The sequence below is a fragment of the Siniperca chuatsi genome, linkage group LG7, assembly GCF_020085105.1.
Source record: "Siniperca chuatsi isolate FFG_IHB_CAS linkage group LG7, ASM2008510v1, whole genome shotgun sequence".
NCBI classification, from domain to species: Eukaryota; Metazoa; Chordata; class Actinopteri; order Centrarchiformes; family Sinipercidae; genus Siniperca; species Siniperca chuatsi.
In genome coordinates, this window is record NC_058048.1 from 16,501,810 (window position 1) to 16,523,105 (window position 21,296).

Below are 21,296 nucleotides of genomic sequence, written 5' to 3' on the forward strand. Positions count from 1 at the left end.
CTGGGAACAGCAGGGACTGAGCCACCATGACACAACATGACAGTGATGTGGAGAGAAGGAAGTGGGTGAAGGGCAAGTTTGAGAAGAGAAATTAACAACAGCAGCAGGAAGATAGCAAGAGGGGGAGAGAAAAAGCTTTAAGCAATGCAGAGACTGATGCACAGAGATCCAGAGATCAGAGGCCCAGAATCAAACAACATCTCATAACTATCCGCAAGGGTTGTTGTTCTTTGTATTTGGCTCTGTTCACTCTATTCCTCGCAGGCATGACCCCAAAAGGACAAAATGATCAGCTTGCCGTGAGTGCAGTCATAAAGTTCACATTCCTGCATTTCATTCAACTTTGCTCAATTAGAAAAAGTTAAATATGGCTATGATAACCATAAAAACATTGGTTAACTGTACATAGCAAAAGGCTTCCAGCACTTTTTAAAAAAAGCATTATGTTACTGCATCTGTTGCAGAAGTACTCACTGTGGCACTCAAAAAGTCAGTCCACCAGATGTTCATAGTATAATCTCCATAAACCAAAAATAGATTTATGTTACACAAAGTGACCGAAGCACACACTCAAGAATGAACAGAACAGTTTACTGTCACTGCAGATATACAGTCACGCACAGATAATGATGTCAAAGAGGGTGAACAATTGTCAAACTGACACTCGTGCACTATTTAACCCTTCAACTGTGTAGATTTTGAGTGGATTATAATCTGTGTGGGACATGATGTACAGACTGGGTGGACAGGGAGTGACATTAATCTGGTGGGGGCTATATTGGGTTCATGCAGACCATCTGTAACTGAGGAATAAGCAGCCCTGTATTGATATTTATTTAAATTAGTGTGTGAGAGTTGGGCCTGTGTGGCTTAAGCTGTAAACTCCAGATGTGTGTGACTGCGTGTTTATGTTCACTGACGCTTGTATGTCTATTTATCTATCTGTGTGAGCGGGCAGATTGCTGACAAAGCTGCCATCGTCTAGCCAGCAGCTGTGCTGTGCTAATAACAATAGTCCAGTCAGACACATCTGTAATGTAAAGAAGAAAACCACAGCTATTTTAGAGGAGAAATAAATGAAATGCCATCTAACCACTAATGTCACAAGTGGCCAATGGAATTATAGGGCTGTTTTTACATCCATTATTGAAAGAAATTGACATTTCACAGCATTTTTCCACAGTGTAGAATATGTAATAACTGCACATAATGTGATGGAAAATGTGATAAAAGCTGAAAACATGGGGCACCCCAGTAGCTCACCTGGTAGAGCGTGCGCACCGTGTACTAAGGCTGAGTCCTTACCGCAGCTCGATTCCAGCCCGGGGCCTTTTGCTGCATGTCATCCCCTCTCCTTTCCTGTCTCTCTCCAGCTGTTCCTATTCAATAAAAATCTATCTTTTTAAAAAAGTGTCTGATGGCACTTGTGCAAGGCTGAATTAACTTTTTTTTTGTTTAGTAGGAAGTGGTGGTCACGCTGTCAATTTAATTTACCATACACAGAGATGCACTCACCTAACCCACTAGTGTTAATCCATTATGTTCAATAATAAGTCTGACAGAGTTAATGGAGTGCACCTGCAGCACACAAACAAAATATAGATGTCTGTCGCTTGTCATTTTCTTCTTTCTTTAATGCAATCTCATGCTAAAGACATTTATTCTGTAATGTCCAGTCATTGTGAAACCTCCATACTAGCTACAGTGAAGCACAGTTCCAGAGCATTAAAATGTAAAAACATAATGTAGTTGAGATGCTGAGGACACATCCCATGGGTAAAAGTACTTTCCACTGTGTGAATCATATACAAAGCTTAAAGCTAATGTAGGCAGCAGGACACAACAGTTGGCACTTTCTGGAGCAGCGGCAGGAGTGGATACTCCTACCTCACAGTACAGACATCCTGCATGAGTGGAAGTTTACATACATGAATAGAAATGTGAAAAATGCATAATTTCTGGGAGTGACTTTTCCTTCTTGTTCCCTTCCACTAGTTGGGAGCAGGAATCTGATTGCTGACCTTAGTCTGAATTCTCAGGCTAGCTCTATTAATAGCCCAGACACCAGCGAGCGCAAGACTCCTAAGTCAGCAGCGAGAGCTTGCTTTAGTCTGGCTCTCGATGGACCAGGCTGTTGATTAGAAAGAAAAACAAAGCTCCCGAAACGCCTTCTCAACTCATTCAAGTTAGTCATTCTCCAGTGTTTACAAGAAAAAGTACAATGCAGGTAAAAATACAGTCCAAACATGCAAAGATCTTAAATTTCAACGCCTGTCATGCACTTTTTAAGATATCAATATCTGCAACTGCATTGAGATGAAACCTGTGTCTTTTTAAGCAGAATGGTATGCTTACAATATGACAATGCACAAGCCTTCAACATTTCCCTCTAATGCTAATACTGCAGAGAAGGGGGCACCCCTTTTGGCACGACTCCCAGGGAAACTGGGCAGCAATGCGAGAGAGACACTGCTATGCCATAACCAGACTGCTCATTCAGAGTGGGGAAACTGGGCTTTTGTCTTCACAAACTCTGAAAAACAGAAAAGTATTGAGAGAATATTAGTGTACTGCAGCTCCAACACTAACAAGAGCTAGTTGTAAATCAATCGAAAACTCGTCTAAATCCAGCAAGAGATTAACAACATCTCTGACAGGCTTCTTTTAGACCCACCAAACTCCCATCATGCTATTAACTACGACTCTCTGTGTTTTATGGTGACAGAAATTTACTGTTCAAGCTTCTTCGTGTCACACAGGAATTCCTACTGATGTTTGCGTGAGGCTTGCTTTCTTTAAAGCACCGGGGGATTGGCATACATTGTCAAGACATCTTATTCCCGGCCCACTCGTGCTGTAGTTTTCCCAGTGAAAACAATGTCATAACCAAAGTGGCTGAGTGGAAAAGGCCACAAGTGTCATTTTAGATAAACATGGTCTCAGAGCTACATCTTACTGTCCGCCTACAAAGTTTCTTACAACCATAATGACATGAAAACTACACTACTTCCAGTGCTACTTCACTTTGGCCATGCCTGAGACCCATTTTAACTGTTTAAATGAGAAGTTACACTACCCATTCACCGGTTACAAGGTCACATATTTTAAACAGCAATTTTTAAATGTCCTCGGTGTGTGTTTTGTAATTCGATCCAACGCATCATCAAAGGTTAAACACATTCCACCTCCCTCAGGGTGCTCCTAAAATATGTCACATTCCTCACTAACATAAATATCACAAACAGGCAGCACGAGACAGCGGCTGGCAGTCTACTGTGGCAGTGGTTAACAGGTGGAGTGGAAGGGCAAGGACACTGAGGGCGTTTATTTACTGCCCAGTGGTCTGCTCTGTGGTGGGAGACTATAGGAGCCTGAAGGGTCTTTCAAACTTTAAATTCTGGGCATTTTTTAAAAATCAAACTGTGGATGGAAGGAAACCAAGATAGCAGGGACAACTTACTTAACTTACTCATCCACCTTCTGTGATAAACATGAGAATAACATTCAGTCTGGGTCCCAAAATCAAATGCAAATGCTTGTAAAACAAACTGTAATAATATAATAATATTCTGGCCAGTTAGTATAAATTATTCTTCCCAAGTATCTTAATTTACTAGCCCTTTGCAGGTGAGCCAAGAAGCTGACACTGCATCAGTAAAGCAAGGAAGGGACCTCCAGTAGTTAAAATATTATCCACTCTCTATTCAATAGCTAATCAGAAGCTCAAGTGTGCTGCTATCCCAGTTTCCCCCAGCTTCTCTGCCAGCAAGAAGTGAGTGTGGTTTCTGTTCTTTCCCCTGGCATCTCAAGGAAACAGACAGTTTCAGGTCAACTTATCTTCTGGTTGAACAAACTCTTTTTCACATACACACACTGATGTACACTATGATAATATCATCTCTATCATACAATTCATTGGTTTTCAAAGTTACCCCTCCAGTAAGGAACCAGTCGTAATGAGACAGATCACAGCCTTTCTATATGAATCTGCAGTAATTTACAGACCAGTGAGGTCATTTAAATGCTGAGTGTACAGTGAGACATTGACAATGAATTAGATTTGCTTACAGCTGGAAAAAAAATCGAACCTGGGTCAAGTCCAGCAGGTGAACATGCACAGTATTTAACAGTATGTAAGTTTTTGGGAGCTTGTCTGTGGCTGAAAATACAGTTCACTTCCACTGATATATGATATTTTGACCTTGAAGGGCTCTAGATTTTATGGGAAATTGATTTGATTAATTTAGCTGGAAATGCTGCGGTCTCCCTCAGCAACACAGATATTCTTACGTCATAGTTATTTTAAGACAAAGGAAATGTTTTTGGCTCTCCAGCCTTCAAGGTCTCTTCAGTTTCTGTTTTTACATCAATGATTCTTAAAAATATCCCCAGAGGTGAGTGTGACCCCATTCTTTTGTACAGACATTTATGGAAAACTATAAGAACTGGGATCCACCTGCTGTAAAAACCTTATTTCCTGTGTCTTTGTCAAAATGTTTCCTTTAAAAAAAATAGTAAAAACAAATTCTAGTGATACTCAGAGAAAGGTCTGAATGAGCACTGCCAGTGTGTATCACCCCATAAAGAGTTTCCTGTGGCAACCTGTTAATCTACTAAAACTACCGGACGTTTTTCCTGTTTCCTTTCAATGACCAGGAATCTAAAAAGAGACTGGAAGAGGTTTTCCAACAGTAAAAATAAGGAAGTCATTAGCTGCTTATGGTGCTTAAATACTAAGGCCAGCTCCATAAAGCAGTCAGTAATGGGCATCCATGCTCTGTGTCCTCTTAACCTTTGAAGATCATATGTTTCCACAGCATGCACACACACACACACACACACAATAAGATAGACACCTGTAATTAAAACCACCTCACACAGAGCAGCAGTAAATGAGTATGTGGTTTCCTGCCAGTCAGAGGATTTTGAACACTATATTTTAGCAATTTTGGTTAAATGTCAAGCAATATCATTGTAGATTTCTTGTGAGCACCCCTGAATTAGGAAATATAAAGTATTTGTGACATTTTATTTTATTGCAAAAGATCAAGATTTAATTGAAAAACAGTTGATACCTTGATCAATCTTTGTAGGCAGTATATTTGTCTTATAGTGGATTTATGTGTTTTTAACACAGCCTTAATTAGCTGACATTTCCAGTGCACCCGCCTTTGATAAGCAGTAATAAAGGATGCTAATAGGTCCTTAATTGATATTGATACAGCAGTGATAATTGGAGGTTCATGACAGAAAAAAGTCAAACTAATATTACTCTTTGGACAGATTGCCAAATAGATAAACCAAATTCTAAAACTTTATACCTATTTCTTACTGTTTATTTTAGGTTCATAAACGTGCTCCTTGGCAGTGAGGGTGGAGACACATGGAGAGCGATGGGTATAAAGAGGGATGCTGGTGTGGTTTCAGCTCCTGGATAATAGGGAGGTCAACATGCCACAGGTATGTGAGTGTGTTTGTGTGGAGGTTAAAGAGAGAAAAGCTGAAAGCCAGAGGGAGTGAATCCTTTACGTGAGACGGACTGTTTGAGACAGACGGGGGAGCTCCTTCGTACTCCAGAAGACAAAGAGGAGAAAAAAAAAGTTTAAAAGAAGGGAGCACATAAAAGGGGAGAGAGGTGAAGGGAAAAAGGGGGAGCAGGCTCTAGGGATCGAGGGAGGCAGGAGCCACATGTCTTCTCTTTGATCCTTCAATGAGACGCACATGTTGTGGTGTTCACCCAGTTCGTATAATCCCAATTCTCACAGAAGCACACTTCAGACACTTCCGTCCCAAATCCCAACACACGCAACACTACCGTTTTCAATTGCTGATTCCCCAAACACTTCATATTTCAAAGCATTTACTGCACTACAGAAGAGTCATTCAGATTACCTAACAGTTTCTTGACTCAAAACAAACCACCATAATCATGGCTGTAATGTCACAGAGCAACATGAAACCAATCAATACCCAGACAAGTACCCAAACATGCCATGAGATGATCCAAACATACGATGATCCTCATCAATACTGGCAATATACTGTATACTGTAGCAGAAACGTTTAAATGGGACTGTCAAAAACAGCTTGTATTTCTTTCCAACAAGTTTCAAAAGAAAAGAAAGTCTCAATAGAAAAGCTGAAAGCTGTCAGATTTCAAGCATAGCTGTGCAGATCTTTTAAAAGAAAACAGACTGACGTGCCAAGAAAGATGAAAGACATTTTAGCGCATGTAGTAACACCATGATGGGGAAGGAGCAGATCAGATCACAACTGATTCTCAGTATCATCTGCTACTTTATATTTATACAAAATGCCAAATTCACAGGCAAATCACCTACAATGCTGAGTCATCTGCAGCACCAAATACACTAAATCTGTTTCTAGAGAAGAAGAGCAGAAAACAGTAGTCAATTTTGACTTATGGAACTCCAGAAACTATTTGCATAAAACCACTCAAAGAGTAGTAAATATTGCACACACTGTACTGATGGTCCATAAAAGTGCACCTGGTCTCTGCCTACCTCCAATACATTTCCTGACAATATTAACTCACACTGACTGTGTGTTTGCTTGTGCAGTGCCTATCTATCTGCTGCAGTTGGGGTCCTGCTTATGCTGGCCATGAGGTCTGTGATGTTAAGGGAACAGCAGATTCACCAGTCAAATCCACAGCCACGAAAATAACTGACTGATTGATTTCCTCTTTCTCTCTCACTAAACCACTTCCTAAATCGCATTTACAGTAACATTCTCTAAATGCTGTGGCTGTGTCTTAAACTCCCAGCCTCCTCTCTCCTCCATCTATCATCATGTCACAGCATGCTAACACATTCCATGCTTTACTTACACCCAAGTGCTTAAATCTGATACCACCATCTGTATAAGTATCTGTTTTGTCTGTGTGTGTGTGTGTGTGTGTGTGTGTGTGTGTGTGCGTGCGTGTGTGTGTGTGTGTGTGTGTGTGTGTGCGTGCCTGCTGGTCATGTTGGTGTTGTGACTATCAAACTGGTTTTGTATTTTATATATGTGCATGCTGGATGCCAGTGGGTTTGTGGAGCTGCTTCTTGAGCAACATGAGATCTGGTAAGAAGCTGTCCCTGCCTGCATCACTGTGAGCTCTCGTATCTGTTGTCATTCAAGTTTTTACAGCGGCCTATCAACGTTCATGCTTTTCATCACTGCTCGCACTTTCCACATTTCCACACAGTTGTTTTGGGTCAGATCGTAAAGATAAGGTGCTCATTTCCACTGGCAGACTGAATCAAGATTAAGACATTAACCATCCTTTACTACATCTCCACCATCTCTCCTGCTCTTCCTTTTGGCTTGCCTGGCATTTCCTCTCACTGTCCTGCAGCATGGTGGGAGCATCTGGAAGGGGAGTGGAGGGTGCTGCAGCTGAGGACCATGCTGGTGCTGGACACGCAGAACTGTCATCACTATGCATTAGCACATACGCAGACTCACACACATACAAGAATGTTCACACACAGAGTTCAGCACCCATAGCACACATCAGAACATGTCAAACGTATGTAATATTTAAATCTTAGGTACCAAAAATAGCTAAAAGGTTGAAGTTAATGTCAGTGATCTGCTACTGCTGATGGGTTAACACGTGTTGCATATGATGTTGAATAATTATATTAGCTGGCATTTGAAAAACATATAAATGATGGTCTTGGGGACTGAAAAACATAATGTGAGGCTTGCACATAATGTTCACTTAAAAATAAATTCCTAGACCACATCATCATCACTCACTTCATCACTCCCCTTGGTAAGAAAACACAACTTTCTATTTTTCTGCAGACGTCACGCATCACATTTCAGAAAAGTCAGATGGTTTCCCTACGACCATTTGTATGTAGCTGATACCACAATTTTAACGACTGTCTTAATTTGTTATCTGCCTGATGTGTAGCTGTGTCTTCAAAGTGCCTGCAGTTAGAGTAAACTCTCTGACTTTGCTCCCAGAGGCACAAAGATTAGATCGAGGCATCTTGGCTCTCGGCCCAGGCTACTGTCCATCCTAACGAACATCAGTCTGGTTGGTAAGCCGCCTGTGCTGTATGGAACTTCACTGCAACATACTAGATATGGGAAGAGGCAGTAAGAGAAAACTCCACAAGGTATACTGTTGTTCAGAGTTTAGACAATTCCTACATTCCCCAAAATGCCTTTCAACAACACTTACAGAGCATGCCTATATCTGCACATATTACACTACACATGCAGCATGTCTTGAGCTACTGGGTCTGCTGCTGGTGGATAAATGTATATCCTTAGGTCTTGTGTTATGGAATACTTGCTATATGCTTGTTAAATGTTGGTAAACAGATAAAAAAAACTCAGGCGTTTACTACTGATGTTTTATAAAGCTTTTTCCTTCATTAAGTTCCACAGTAGCTGCAATGGAAATAATGTCACCTCTTCAACATCTTAGCGTGATAAAGACTAATAAACCATCAAACGATAAAACATATCCAAAAATGCAAAATGCTAACATTTGTGCTAATGTTTTAGCTGAGCTACAGTGCTTTGGGGTGAATTTTCCCTTTATGGTATGCCTTGTAGTCACCAAATACTAAATTATGGCTTAATTATTACATGAACTAGACACGCATATGCTAAACTATAAGCACATATTCAAAAGGCTGATCCCAGAAGGATTAGACATGACTGATAAGTAGCTTGAAAAAAATTCAAACCAGATTGAAAAACTGGAGGAATTTGAGAGTTGTCCCACGGGGGTTAGAGGTTAGGAATGGATGCTGCAAATACTATAATAGCGCAATGTGAAGGTGGAATCCGAGTATGCCAAAAAAAAGAAAAAGAAAAACAGCCACACTAGAGATGTAAATTTCAGTGTGATAACAAACCATGCAGTCAGCTCCACAGCTACATCACTGATTGTCAGCATTGTAGAGGACATGCAGTCCTTAGATGGACAATTCAAGTCTCTCAAACAAAGAACAGCTAGAGCACAACACAAATTATCTGTATACAGAAAGAATCCTTTACTTCCTTTAATCATGGAGGTCAGACTGCTTTGATAACCGCTGCCATGACCTCAACACCTGCCCCATTTCCTATCAGAAAGCTAATCGTCCCTGGGTTGGTAGAACAGGGTGACGCTCTCGCTGGTGTCGCCATAGCATTTCATGCATTGCTAGCCGAGTGCTGGGACCTCGGTGGGGGCCATGGGAACTGGGCTGAGATTATTTATAGCGGGTGGGGGGCTTGGCAGAGGCCACTTCTATGAGGCTTTAGAGGAATGTCTAAGGTCGCCCTCTGACCAAAACTTCTACAGAGTGCTGAGGTTGGAAGGCTAGGCTGACGTAGGACATCTGCAGAGACAATTAGTTTGAGGGTCTGGTGAGCAGGCCCAGCAGGGACAGGAAGGAAGCGGTGAGCATAGGAAGTTAGAATGTCAGAAGAGGACCAAATAGGGCAATTCAGCAATCCATTTTAAAGCTAACCGTTTACGAATGAGGCAAAGACTATTATGTTCAACAGCAGTCTTCAAGCAGATATTCCAGAGAGGTTTGTAGGGGAATGCATACAAGGAGAGGGGACGGATAGTTTAAATTCTGTAGTGACTCTACAATTGTAAAACATACATGTGTAGAGGAAACATCTGTATTCCGTATGTTTCTTAATACCAAATGCTGTTAAGTATCTGTTGTGTAACTTAGCATCAACTCTACGATAATTTCAAGGCTGTAGTTGGTGGTGTTGTTGTGTAGGTCTTTTTCATAGCAGACACAGCAGGAAAAGCACAGGTGTTACTAATAACATTAACGATGGCTCTGTTCTATTCAAGTGTCCCAGTGAGCCGTGACAGTGTGACAGTGAGTCAGCATGCACAATGGCTAAATGGAATTCAGCCATCATTCATTTTATTATTTACACCTGTGTATTTCCCACTGTGACAAAATGTCTTCCGTGAGAAGGGCCTATTGGATTGCATTATATTGATTATACTGTACGGTGTTTCTAATAATTTTGCACCCTCATATAGTGAACGAGGTAAACAAAATGGTACATTTGCCTTAAAATACAGCTTCTCTTTCTGTGGAAAAACTGGCTCTTACAAAAGAATACTGAACACATGATGGTGTCAAATGTTCACAACAAATCCCTCTTTAAGCACTCATCTTTCACCATCTCTTTATTGTTGTCTTACGGCGGCCTCATTTTCAGTGAAGTGTTGCATGCCTGCTCCCTAACTCGATTGTTTGCCCTCGCATCAAACTGAAAAAGCCCAGAGGGCTGCCTGTCAAAGCCAAAGCCACAGGCCAAAACCCCGCTGCTACAGCCACAGTGTCTGCATCACCACTGTGCCATCACGCAGTGAATCTCACTACATGCTCAGAGAATAAAGCCCACACACTTTACCCTGTGGAGAGTTATACTAAATGATGGGTCAGGTTTCACTGATGAGTGATATGCCACGCTCTCTCACTGAAGGGCTCACAGAGTAGAGTGGCACTATTGTTGGTGTGTAGATTCACTCAGATAATGTAATGGATGATAGAATTACTGCACAGGCAAGAGCATAATGCTAACATCTGATACTGTGTGGTGGTTAAGATTCACATGATAACTAATATGACTGGATCTATGTGAAGGAAGAGAGAGAACTTATTAAGTACAACTGTATCAGAACTGCTCATGCAACATAATGTTTTGATGTGAACGTACTGTAAGTACATGTCACATGTCTCCCACCAATCATTTGACATTCCCCTCGGCTTAATTACTTGTAATGTTTGGTTCACAGTAATTTGTACTGTATGTGTTTCTTCGACTGTCAGTGGATGGACGGGTGCGGTGGAGGGTAACTCCAGATTCTGTCATTCCAGTTTGCATATCAATGCAATGAGCGTGCACACAGTAGCAGTGAGAGCTAATGAGAAAAACCGACACAGCTACAGGGGAAACAGAAGAAAGGGGAAAACCGGCATCTACTGCAGCAGCTAGCAAGCTAATGGGCTAATAAAGTCCAAGTATAGACTGCCTACACTTTGGTTGCAGTGGCAAGCAGCAACTGAAGGCACAGGAAGCTAACGGCTAGTTGAGTAAAAGCCACAGAGGAATGCACCATGGTGAATGTGTGTGCAGAGAGACAACCGTCTCAAGAGAGATAACCGTCCCCTCCTCTTCTTCTCTGTCCACAGCTGGCACTGCCTATGAACAGTGACGTCATTCTGTGTGTGTGTGTGTGTGCGTGTGTGTGCGGTTATGTGGCATTTTTAGGCTAACAAAAGGAAGCCACAGCCACCCTCTTGCTCCACCACACCCCAGAGCCCTGCATGGTTTACAGCCACGGGGTGTGGGCGCAGGGAGAGAGGGAACTTCAGATATGTTAACCTGGGCTGAATGATTGCTTTCAGAGGAGAGAAACGTTGTGTTTAATGAGAATCACACAATGGGAGTGGTTTGAAGAGCACAAACTAAATTCATGTAGACTTGGACATCTGCTTATTTAATCACATACCCAGCAGTGAGAGATGTGCCAAACCATCATGAGAGTAACCAGTGAATGCCGTCACCCAGCCAGCAGCCAGCAGCCAGCAGCCAGCAGCCAGCAGCAGCCTCTGGGTCTTGGACAGATGTTGAAAGTTTCCTCACAAGGTGTTCCCTCTGTCAGCATAACACTGCAGCTTTGTCACATAGGCTTGGAATGCTGCTGAGGAAGGAACCAGGGTTTGTCACACCCATACGGATCCACTCCTCTCCACCCACCTGTGAACTGTTTGGGCTTGAAAACAAACACGGACCCCTTTCATCCCCACTCAGCCCAGGCCAAACACAGCTGCGGGGGCTTTGGGATGTAGACAGTGACATGTAAAAGAGGAGTAAAGAGGAGGGGGGGGGTCAGTTTTGACACTGAGGTGGCAGGCCGCTGGCTACTGGGAAAGCAATAACAGATGAGCACCATCACTCTGAAACTATGATACGCTTCAGGAGAGCTGCTGCCTCTGCTGAAGGATGGTCAAGCTGTCAGCTAAGAGAAAAGGCAAGTATAACCACTAAAACGTAAAGAGTGAAAGCAGCAGGTACACAAACAAAGCTGACACTCACAGCAGATTCTCAAGGAACAAGAAAATCTGGGCTCTGAGAACACACCTTTTCTGGTGTCAATTAAAACATGCTCAGTTTGAACACCTTGTATATAGGAAATATTTGTCACATGAGTAATTATCACACATTTCACATTAAGACTGAACAGTAGTCCAGTGGTTTCAGCAGGGTTTGAAATACTGAAATGTCAAGGTCTAATGACAATTCCATTTTTATGAAACTAATGCATAAAATCCTTTCAAATGAACACAAACTGCACAAAACCCCACTTGAATAGTAGTGACTATCAGGGATAAAAAGGGCTGACATCAACAAACCACAATATCCTCCTCTTGGTGAGCTAATCGAGGCCAAATCTCCCTTCACCAATGACCTACTTCGTCTTCAGCAGCAGGATTGAGGAAAACTCTGGTTTTTCTTACCTCATCGTCTGGTCAGAGGAGGATGATTGATCAGCACGATGAATGATTTCAAAATCCACAGCCAACGGAGGTCAGACACATAGGAGAGGACAGAAACACATTATCGTCAACATGATAAAAAATATATTATCGGAAAACAACAGAAAACAAGTTAGCTGAACATTTATTATGTGAATAAAATGCTGGCAATAAACAACTGAGTGATGCTGACTTGCTGAGGTAACATTTGGGATGGCATCTGACCTTTTTGTGGTAATCACAGTGTTTGACACCTGGATCATCCAGTTTCAGGATCTGCCTTGACATAATAGATTTTTCAAGAAAGGGAGACCCTACAACTTGTTTCGACATGTCACATAAAACAAGTCCTGCATCACGGATCGGTTACATTTTTACATTTCTCCCTGGGCTTTATTACTTACAAATATGCAAAAAGTAAACCAAGAAACCTATTTTTACACTAACTGGCGGTGCAGACTTATTCGAGACCGACAGTTGACTAATCAGACAACCTACCAAAAAGTCTTTCATTAAAAATTCAGCTTCTGCACATTTCTAGACCTATTCAGCAGTGAAGATGTTTGCATTTGGCTCAATACCAGGTTCCACACTGATACTTTTATAGCACTGATGTCACTTTTGCAAAGTTGTAAACACAAAAAAGTTTCAATTAAATGTGTCAATTATTATATTGGATGAAAAGGGGGGCAGAGCTTTTGCTATCGGGGCCCCAAGGCTCTGGAACAACTTGCCCGAAGAAATTAGGTTGTCTGAGTCAGTGTCTTCTCAAAACACATTTTTATTTAAAAGCATATCCTGATTTTACCTGAATTGGCTGTTTATTTTATTGCTTTTATGTATTTTATTTCTTTACATTTCATCATTCATTGTGGTATTTTATTTCTCTTGTTGTGAAGCACTTTGTACTTTGTTTTGATAAGTGCTCTATAAATAAAGTTGATGAGCTCATTTTTGAGTAGAAAGTGTAGAGATTTTGGGCAACGACAGCGCTACTCTGTGTGTGTGTGCACATATGTCTGTGATAAAGCTTGAGTGATGATGTTGCAAAAGTATCCAAGTATGCATGCTCCATTTTACAGTGGGTGATTACAGCATCAGTCACCTCACCAGGAATTTGATTTTTTTATTATTATTACTGGACAATGCATTTGGAAAACTACAATTTCCACACAGAGAGAACACCTTGCTGGCCTCTCCGGTAATTAGTCAAGAGTAGACGCCAGTCCAAATTATTCATGATGTTTGCTGTTTACTGATTCTTTTAGTTCTTAAGAGGGAAAACAAATTTCTTTACACCAAGCTGCCAGTCCGGGGAAAGTTGTTGGCAGCGTTACAAATATTGATTCACTACTTTAAACTCAGGACCATCACTGACACAGGCGAGGGCTCTGAAATATCATTATAGCCTCTGCCACCATTTACAACCACTTCAGGAACAGCAGAAATGTTACAGCTGACAGGCAGTGATTTAGTAGTGCCTGCATTTGGACAATATATAATGCATGAGCTGCACATAGAATTGGCATCAGTATGCATCACTCCAGATGCACTCTGAGTGAAATTACTGTGGCAGGACGACATGCAAATAAGACCTGTGTGGACTGTTGACAGAGCAAACAAATGAACAGGTAAATTAAACATCCACGACCGCAGCTCTCCAAAAATGTCTGTAAATTTCGAGCTGAAAAAATCTCATTACAGAGATGCAGAACATGTGATCAATGTTAAATTCCTGTGCTGTAGTTTAATGGCTACTCGCTCAACATGCTAATTTTTCTTGTGGTTCATCTCTTGACCTACATGGTGAGGTCCTCCACTAGCGATGCTGTCAGTGCAGCCACAGGCAGGATGGTAGCAGCCCTCCAAAAGGCTTTCCCTGAGGAACGTTAGCCACTGCTGACTGTGCCACCCATCCACACCACTCACTTTCCTACTGGGAGCCTTTTACACTTTGTTTTTAAGTGAGTCTGGGCTGATGTCAGGGGTTGGTGATGTTAGAAAAGGAGCATGTTGCTTTATTTGTTAAATGGGTTATGGGCTCTTAATAAAGCAGGCCTAGATTCTAGTTCCACCTACAGCTCGCAGGTCAGTTCAGCTAAAAATGGAGGGTAATTTTGTAATGTCTTGCTTGCAAGGTTTTCAATTCCCTGACTGATATGTGTCAACTATTCTGCAAAGAAATATTACTAAAGAAATACAGATAAGATTTTCCAGTGAGCTGAAACAGTCATTAGTAGCACACATGACAGTCAGACTGGTATAAGATAACACAACTAACAACATAGGAAATAAACTCACATGACACATGGATTTAAAATAGGTCTGTTTCTGTACTTGTACTTTACTTGAGTATTTCCATTTTCTGCTATGTTATACTTCTACTCCACTATATTTCAGAGGCAAATCTCATACTTTTTACTCCACTACATTTATCTGACAGTTTTAGTTACTAGCTAGTTTGCAGAGTCATATTAATACAAAATGTAATCAACAATATTTAATAAAACTTTATCGATCCGAGGGGGGTTCACAAGCTATGCAGCAGATAAAGTAGCCTATTTAGAGTAGTTAAAATTAGTCCAACCTTCACCAGCTTCAACATTAAAAGTGATGTAAACATTAATGCATCAATTATATAATATACATTATTCTTAAATGGGCCATTTTACATAATAAGTAATTTTGCATGACTTGCATGCATGGCTTTTGCTTGAAACAGAGTATTTCTACAATGTGGTATTGCTACTTTTACTTCAGTACAAGATCTGAGTACTTCGACCACCTCGGCGTGTCTGATTCATAAATCCAGTATTGTTGAGGCTATAGTATGGGAGTGAAGCTTCTTGACACAACACAGTGAGCCAGTAACGCTTGTTTTACGACTGCTGTAGAGTAAATATGCAAACATTGTGATGGGGCGAGTCTTCCCTGCAGCGAGTTAGTTCATCAGTGAAATCCAGCAAACGCCATATCATCGTGGACCATAAATAGTTTAGTGTGGCGAGTACTTGGTACCACTCTTGCATAACTGTGGACTCACAGTGTGCTGCTGCTAATATAACTGCCAGGCTTTTCAGGGATTTTCGTTTAGCTGAACGAAGTGTACCCTCTGTCCGGTGAGAGTGTAATTTATAAAATCTAATATGACAAAAAAATCTGTACTCTTATCATCGGCTTACAAACCGAGATAAAATTTGACCTGTAGCCAAACAGGGCCGATATCAGGACAGGGACGGGTTGGTGTTTTAACGGCTACAGCCCCGTATGTCCTTAATGAATAAAAAACACGATTTAAAGGAAAGGTGTAGGCGTAATTATGGAGACACCTAGACATCACCGGAGTAATACAACATCTCACATGCAGTGTCAGACGTGAGGATACTCACCGTGATTGAACATTGCGGACCGAAACCGGTTGTTGCTAGACGAATTTTCCATCTCTCAAAGTTTCAGTTAGCGCCAACTGCTGCGACCTCCGTCTTCTTCTTCTTCTTCGGTATTTCCGTAATTTCCTCCCTCAATCTGAACACAACTGCGGTGAAATGACAGTCGGTGTGTTGTGTTTGACCGGACAAACCCGTCCCCCCTGTGTGTGTGAGAGAGAGTTTGGTAGCAGCACACACACACACACACACACTCGCAGCCATTCAAAACTGACGAGCCAGCCAGGCCGGTGACGTCACAAGACACCAGCCGTTGCAGCAGCAGCCGCGTCGGAATGAAAACAATCGCACGTGGACGCGATGTTAGAAGGGTCACGTGCACCTGCGCCATTCATTCTTAGTGGAAATGAACAACGGTAGTCAGGTGTTTGTTCGCATTAGAGGGAGAGTACACAAACAGAAAGTGTATTTGAATGTTACATGAATGCTATCACTGAACATACACAGTTTAAACTCACCTAAAGACAGTGTTTACAGGGTTATTGTTGGAATATTATTTATTATTAAAACTGCAGCTATTAAAACCTCATGCATTAATGTGGTAGGTTAGCTGATATGCCACAATATTATCTCCAATTTCTTTTTATTAGTAGTAGTAGTAGTAACACTAGCAATATAAAGTCAGGGGTGGAATGTAACAAAGTACATTTACTCAAGTACTGTACCTAGTACAATCTTGATTGTACTAGTGCAAGATTATACTGGAGTCTTGAGGTACTTGTCCTTGAGTACCTTCATTTTACAACATTTACTACATTTCACTACTTTATTTTGAAATCAAGATTTTACATACAAAATATATGATCAGTTTATAAAATGATGATGCATTTTATTAAAAAAAAAAGAAGCACCACTTACAATTACAATATTAAAAATTCTGCTTACACAGTGATGCTTCAGTAATAGTAATCCAACAACATATAATAATACACTACTGACAGGGAACATTTTTGGCATTATGAGTGCCTTTACTTTAAGTCAATTTAGCTGATAATACCTCTTACTTTTACTTAAATTTAAACGTTACGACTACTACAAAAGTAACTCCCAAACAAAAAACGTTTTTTGTATTATTTTGTTTTTAGGTTTGTTTGTCTGTTTACATGTTCATCTGTTGGTTTTATATGTTTATAAATGATGAAATCATCGATAAAGTGAAAAAAATAAAACGTAACATTTTGAGTGCAAGACTTTTACTTGTAATTGAGTATTTTTAAACTGTGATAGTGCCTTTAAGTAAAGGATCTGAATACTTTATACACCAGGTATGATGCCATGTAGTAGTAGAATGAGTGACACTAGAGTATATACATACTGTACACAAGGTTGGGAGATGAGCAGCTGTATTTTTTTTTTGTTTTTTGATTATACTTTATGAAATCCTTACCCTTTTTATCTCACCACAGAAATCAACAGCAGAGTGACAGTGACATCTGTTGGTCAGTTTGTTAACACATTTCTAATGAATTCACCTTTTCTTTTCCAAGCAAATGCAAGCACTATTTTTACCACTTTAATGTAGCCCACACATTTTCTCTGCCGATAAAGCAGTGCTCTTCTAGTGTGAACTCAATGAGTGAAGCAGATTTTGCACATATTATTGGAGCTGTCATACTTGTGTGTGCTTCAGCAGTACAAATGTAGAAGAAGGTTAATGATAGCATGAATATAGGTAACTAAACTGTAGTCTTTCTGTGGCTCTTTCTGTCACTGACATGCAACAGACAGAAACAGTGACTGAGAGGCATCATTAATGAACAAACAATTTGTTTTAGAAGCAACAGTTTTATTTTTAGCTGTGACAAAAAAGAAAAAAAAAACAGTTGCCTCCTCAGAGTCTAAATGTTCACGTTCAGGATTAAAGTGCAGAATTGTTTTCACAGCTTGTGTAAAAAATTAAATAAGACCAAAAACAAAACAAAACAAAAAAAGAAATATAATATTAAAATATCAAAACTAACAATGGGAGATCTGGAAAATATAAATATGATACAGAACATGATGGAATCTCATACAACATCGTATCAGCAATGATATTCAATCCACTTGAATCAGGCTTGCACTTATGATACATAAAAAAGGAAATCAGTTCACGTTTTCGAGTCGTTGGCAAGGCTAGCTTACAACAAAGGCACAGCATTGTTCAGAGGTAACGATCCTTTGCAAAGAAGTGCTGCGGCGACATTCTCATTGATCATCAACACGCCCTCACACACACCTAACATGCTCGACATGGCTCAGACAGAAATGGAGACAGAAACATGGCAAAGCCACTCATGTACAGTACATGCCCACGGACGAACACATCAACCAGGAGGGGGCTTGTTTTACAGAAGCATATTTTGTGTTATCAGCCTATACATTGACAGAAGGTTACATGCTCTTTGAGTCTCACTGTTACTGTTGAATGCTGCTTTGCTATTAAGCTGCTGAATTAACTGAATTGTGAAGAAAGCTCCAGAAAATTGCGGCCCTGAGCCAAAAGAGTATGATGAGGAGGTGAGAGGTGAGACAGGCCAGTTTAAGTGCTCTATTATCAGAAAGACCAGCAGTGGTTGCAGCCTCTGTAGGCATCACATACGAAACCAAGCAGTCAGAAACAACACAGAATGTCATTCACAAAGGACCAGTCTGTAGGCAGCAAGCAGAGCTGGGACATCACATCCTCTTGGTAGCAAACTCCAGAAAACTTTCAAAGTGGACATAATGGTACTTTATGAAATTTTGGAGACTTCTGCCAAAGGCTTAAAAATGAAAATATAGCCACTATTTCTACAGATATGACTTTACTTAAAATAAGATCACAGAGGGATTGAACAGGCTCCTGCCGAAACTGTATTTAAAAGTTGAACCATGCAAAAAAACGCATCTAAATAATCTGAAACGTCACTAATCCTCACGCAGGTCCAGTTTGCTATCAAGAGGATGAATTTCCCAGATCCCATTTTACAGTTGAAAGGCTCTATCAGTGTCTTGCATTCATTTATCAACCTGAACCGACATAATTTATTTCCTTATCACAAGTTAGCCCAAGAGAGGAAATTAACAAGCATGGCTTCAACCAGCCATTTGGTAATATAGTGCAAATTAAAGTACTCAAATCTATACAAAAAGATTTCAGTGGTGATATATAAAAAAACAGATGCTGTGTTTTTTTTTCCTCATTTCCTTTTTAGCCTGGCTTTCTCTGTTGACTTTTTTTGTCTTTCATTATTTGTTTTTCTTATTTAAAATTACATAATTTTGAGACAAAAACAGCTCGATTCAGAAGCTGAACAGACCTAGCTAGTACATCATGCAGCTTGTAAAAACAACAGCAAATAAAAAAAAAAGATTTTTTAGACCAGAGACAGAAAATGTATGTTAGAAGGTGCAAGAGAGAAATTCGACAGTGGAAGAGATTATTTCTGAGGAGTGCGCATATTTATGGAATGCACGCAGACAGAAGTAAGGAGAGACGCATACATACAGTGATATTTACAGCTAGCATTTACATGTAAACAAACAGTGGGTCATCCACCGGAGGAGAGACAAATATGTGAACAGACAGCTGACGTGATGAGGCAGTACCTGGTGATATTTTTCACACGCCTGAACTACTGTACAGTACATGTGACGAGTGAATAATTAACAACAGATCGATTGCCCCTTAAAATTCTCAAATCACATATAATTAGAGTTGAGTGATTAGATAATCCAGTATTACAAGTACGTTTACCTCTATGGGTACATGAAAACTCCAAGATGACCAATCAAATACTTTCTGGATGGAGGGAAATGACAGAATGTAACATTTACTGAGCTTGAACAGAGTGTGGGTAAGATATTTTGTGGTGATAAGATTCCTCTTATCTAAAATGCTAAAAAGCCCCTCACTTGCCACAGTGGTGACAATGTAGGAAAAAAAACCCCAATAAAGCTTTCGGCTGTGCCCTATTAACTGCAGTCAAACTTTAACTCTCTAATTTCAACTGGTCGGCCAATAAAAATATGGCAATGTAGCATATGTATATAAAATATGTCTGTACATTTACAATATTTAAAACATTTACAATGTCGCCAGCTATGTAAACTGGTACGTGTTTGAATGTATAAGATGCCACGTTAATATGAATGAGATACGCTAACAGCTCTTAAAATCGGGAGACAACGTACTAAATTTATGCAAAAGATGTGTACCTCAATGTTAAGTCAGTGCTACACAATAACTGAGGGAGAGGGGCGGCACCACAGACACATTTAGGTCGAGTAGTTTATGACCAAACGAGGTCAGAGGGACATGATGAACCACGGTGGTGAGCTGACAGCATTATTTACAGTCATGCACTCTGCAGTGAACTATTTTAAAGCTTGAAAGGTTTTGTTTGACTTGTACAAGTGGACAGCAAGTTGAACTCAACCTTTGTGTCTTAACTGACAGACAGGCCCCTCTCCTTTGCATTTTTCACAAGTTCAGTTTTGATATCCAAACCAAAAGCAAAATCAAACCAAACTCACACAGGAACACCTGCATACACATACTGCACAATGTACTCTGTAGAGGCCCAAAGTAAGGAGGTTTTTGCCTTATGACTTGTTTTCTGGACTACTTCATCCGCATGAATATCCACACTACAGTAAGTACAGTAAGTATTCTTGAATGGAATGACCACTAATGTTAATTTGAAAGTAGAGTCTGATTGCATATGACATGTTCCACTTTAGCTTCGGGTGCAGCAGAATCAAGCTATCATAGTTAATGTCTCTTGATTTGACTTTGAATGTGTGTGTGTGTGTGTGTGTGTGTGTGTGTGCATCTTGCACAGGTGGCTTTTCAGATCCACGTTTTCCCCCTGAGTCTACTCGTTGAGCCTGAGCCAGCCTACACAGCAGCATCTGTCTGCTTCAAACATGGAGGAGTATTTAAACGACTCCTCCAGCCACTGCACCGCCTGAGGCAGGCGATCGCTGCCCTTGTGGGGTTAACTCTAATTTCCCACTCCTCCAGTTGTGTTCGGCCCTACTCCGGCTGTTCGGGGTGGGTGTGCAGGCCGTTTTCAGGGCGAGTGGAGCTGTGGTTCTCCCAGAAGGCCTTGTGTAGCTGGTCTACTTCAGACACCAGGGGTAGACCAATGTCCAAGTGCATCTTCAGGTTCTCCAGCCACTCATCCAGTTTGGAGAAAGCAGGCCTAAAGATTAAGAAAGATCTCAGTTTAAAATCATTTTTGTTTTATTTGTATTCACCCAAAAACACATAAAAACTTATTCAGAATTCTGAATAAAAATATTTTTTTATGTTAGGTGAACTGTCCCTTTAGGTAACATTTCAATGTGAATC

The 21,296-nt window shown here is 40.6% G+C and overlaps 2 protein-coding genes across 4 annotated transcripts in view; both read right to left on the minus strand.

Moving 5' to 3' along the window:
- The window catches only part of sept4b (septin 4b), a 41,706-nt gene extending 25,467 nt beyond the window's left edge, over nt 1-16,239 (minus strand). Inside the window, exons 1-2 of the mRNA XM_044202208.1 lie at nt 15,923-16,239; nt 12,516-12,523 (exon numbers count right to left, since the gene is read on the minus strand). Coding sequence (XP_044058143.1) covers nt 12,516-12,523; nt 15,923-15,974 — 60 coding nt within the window. The 5' untranslated portion in view covers nt 15,975-16,239. The remainder of the gene's footprint in view (nt 1-12,515; nt 12,524-15,922) is intronic.
- Nucleotides 16,240-17,744: 1,505 nt separating this feature from the next.
- limk1a (LIM domain kinase 1a) overlaps nt 17,745-21,296 on the minus strand; it is a 54,519-nt gene continuing 50,967 nt past the window's right edge. For all 3 annotated transcript variants that reach the window (XM_044202197.1, XM_044202198.1, XM_044202199.1), the window contains one exon: nt 17,745-21,147. In XM_044202197.1, the coding sequence (XP_044058132.1) occupies nt 20,979-21,147 (169 nt within the window). In that variant the 3' untranslated portion in view covers nt 17,745-20,978. The remainder of the gene's footprint in view (nt 21,148-21,296) is intronic.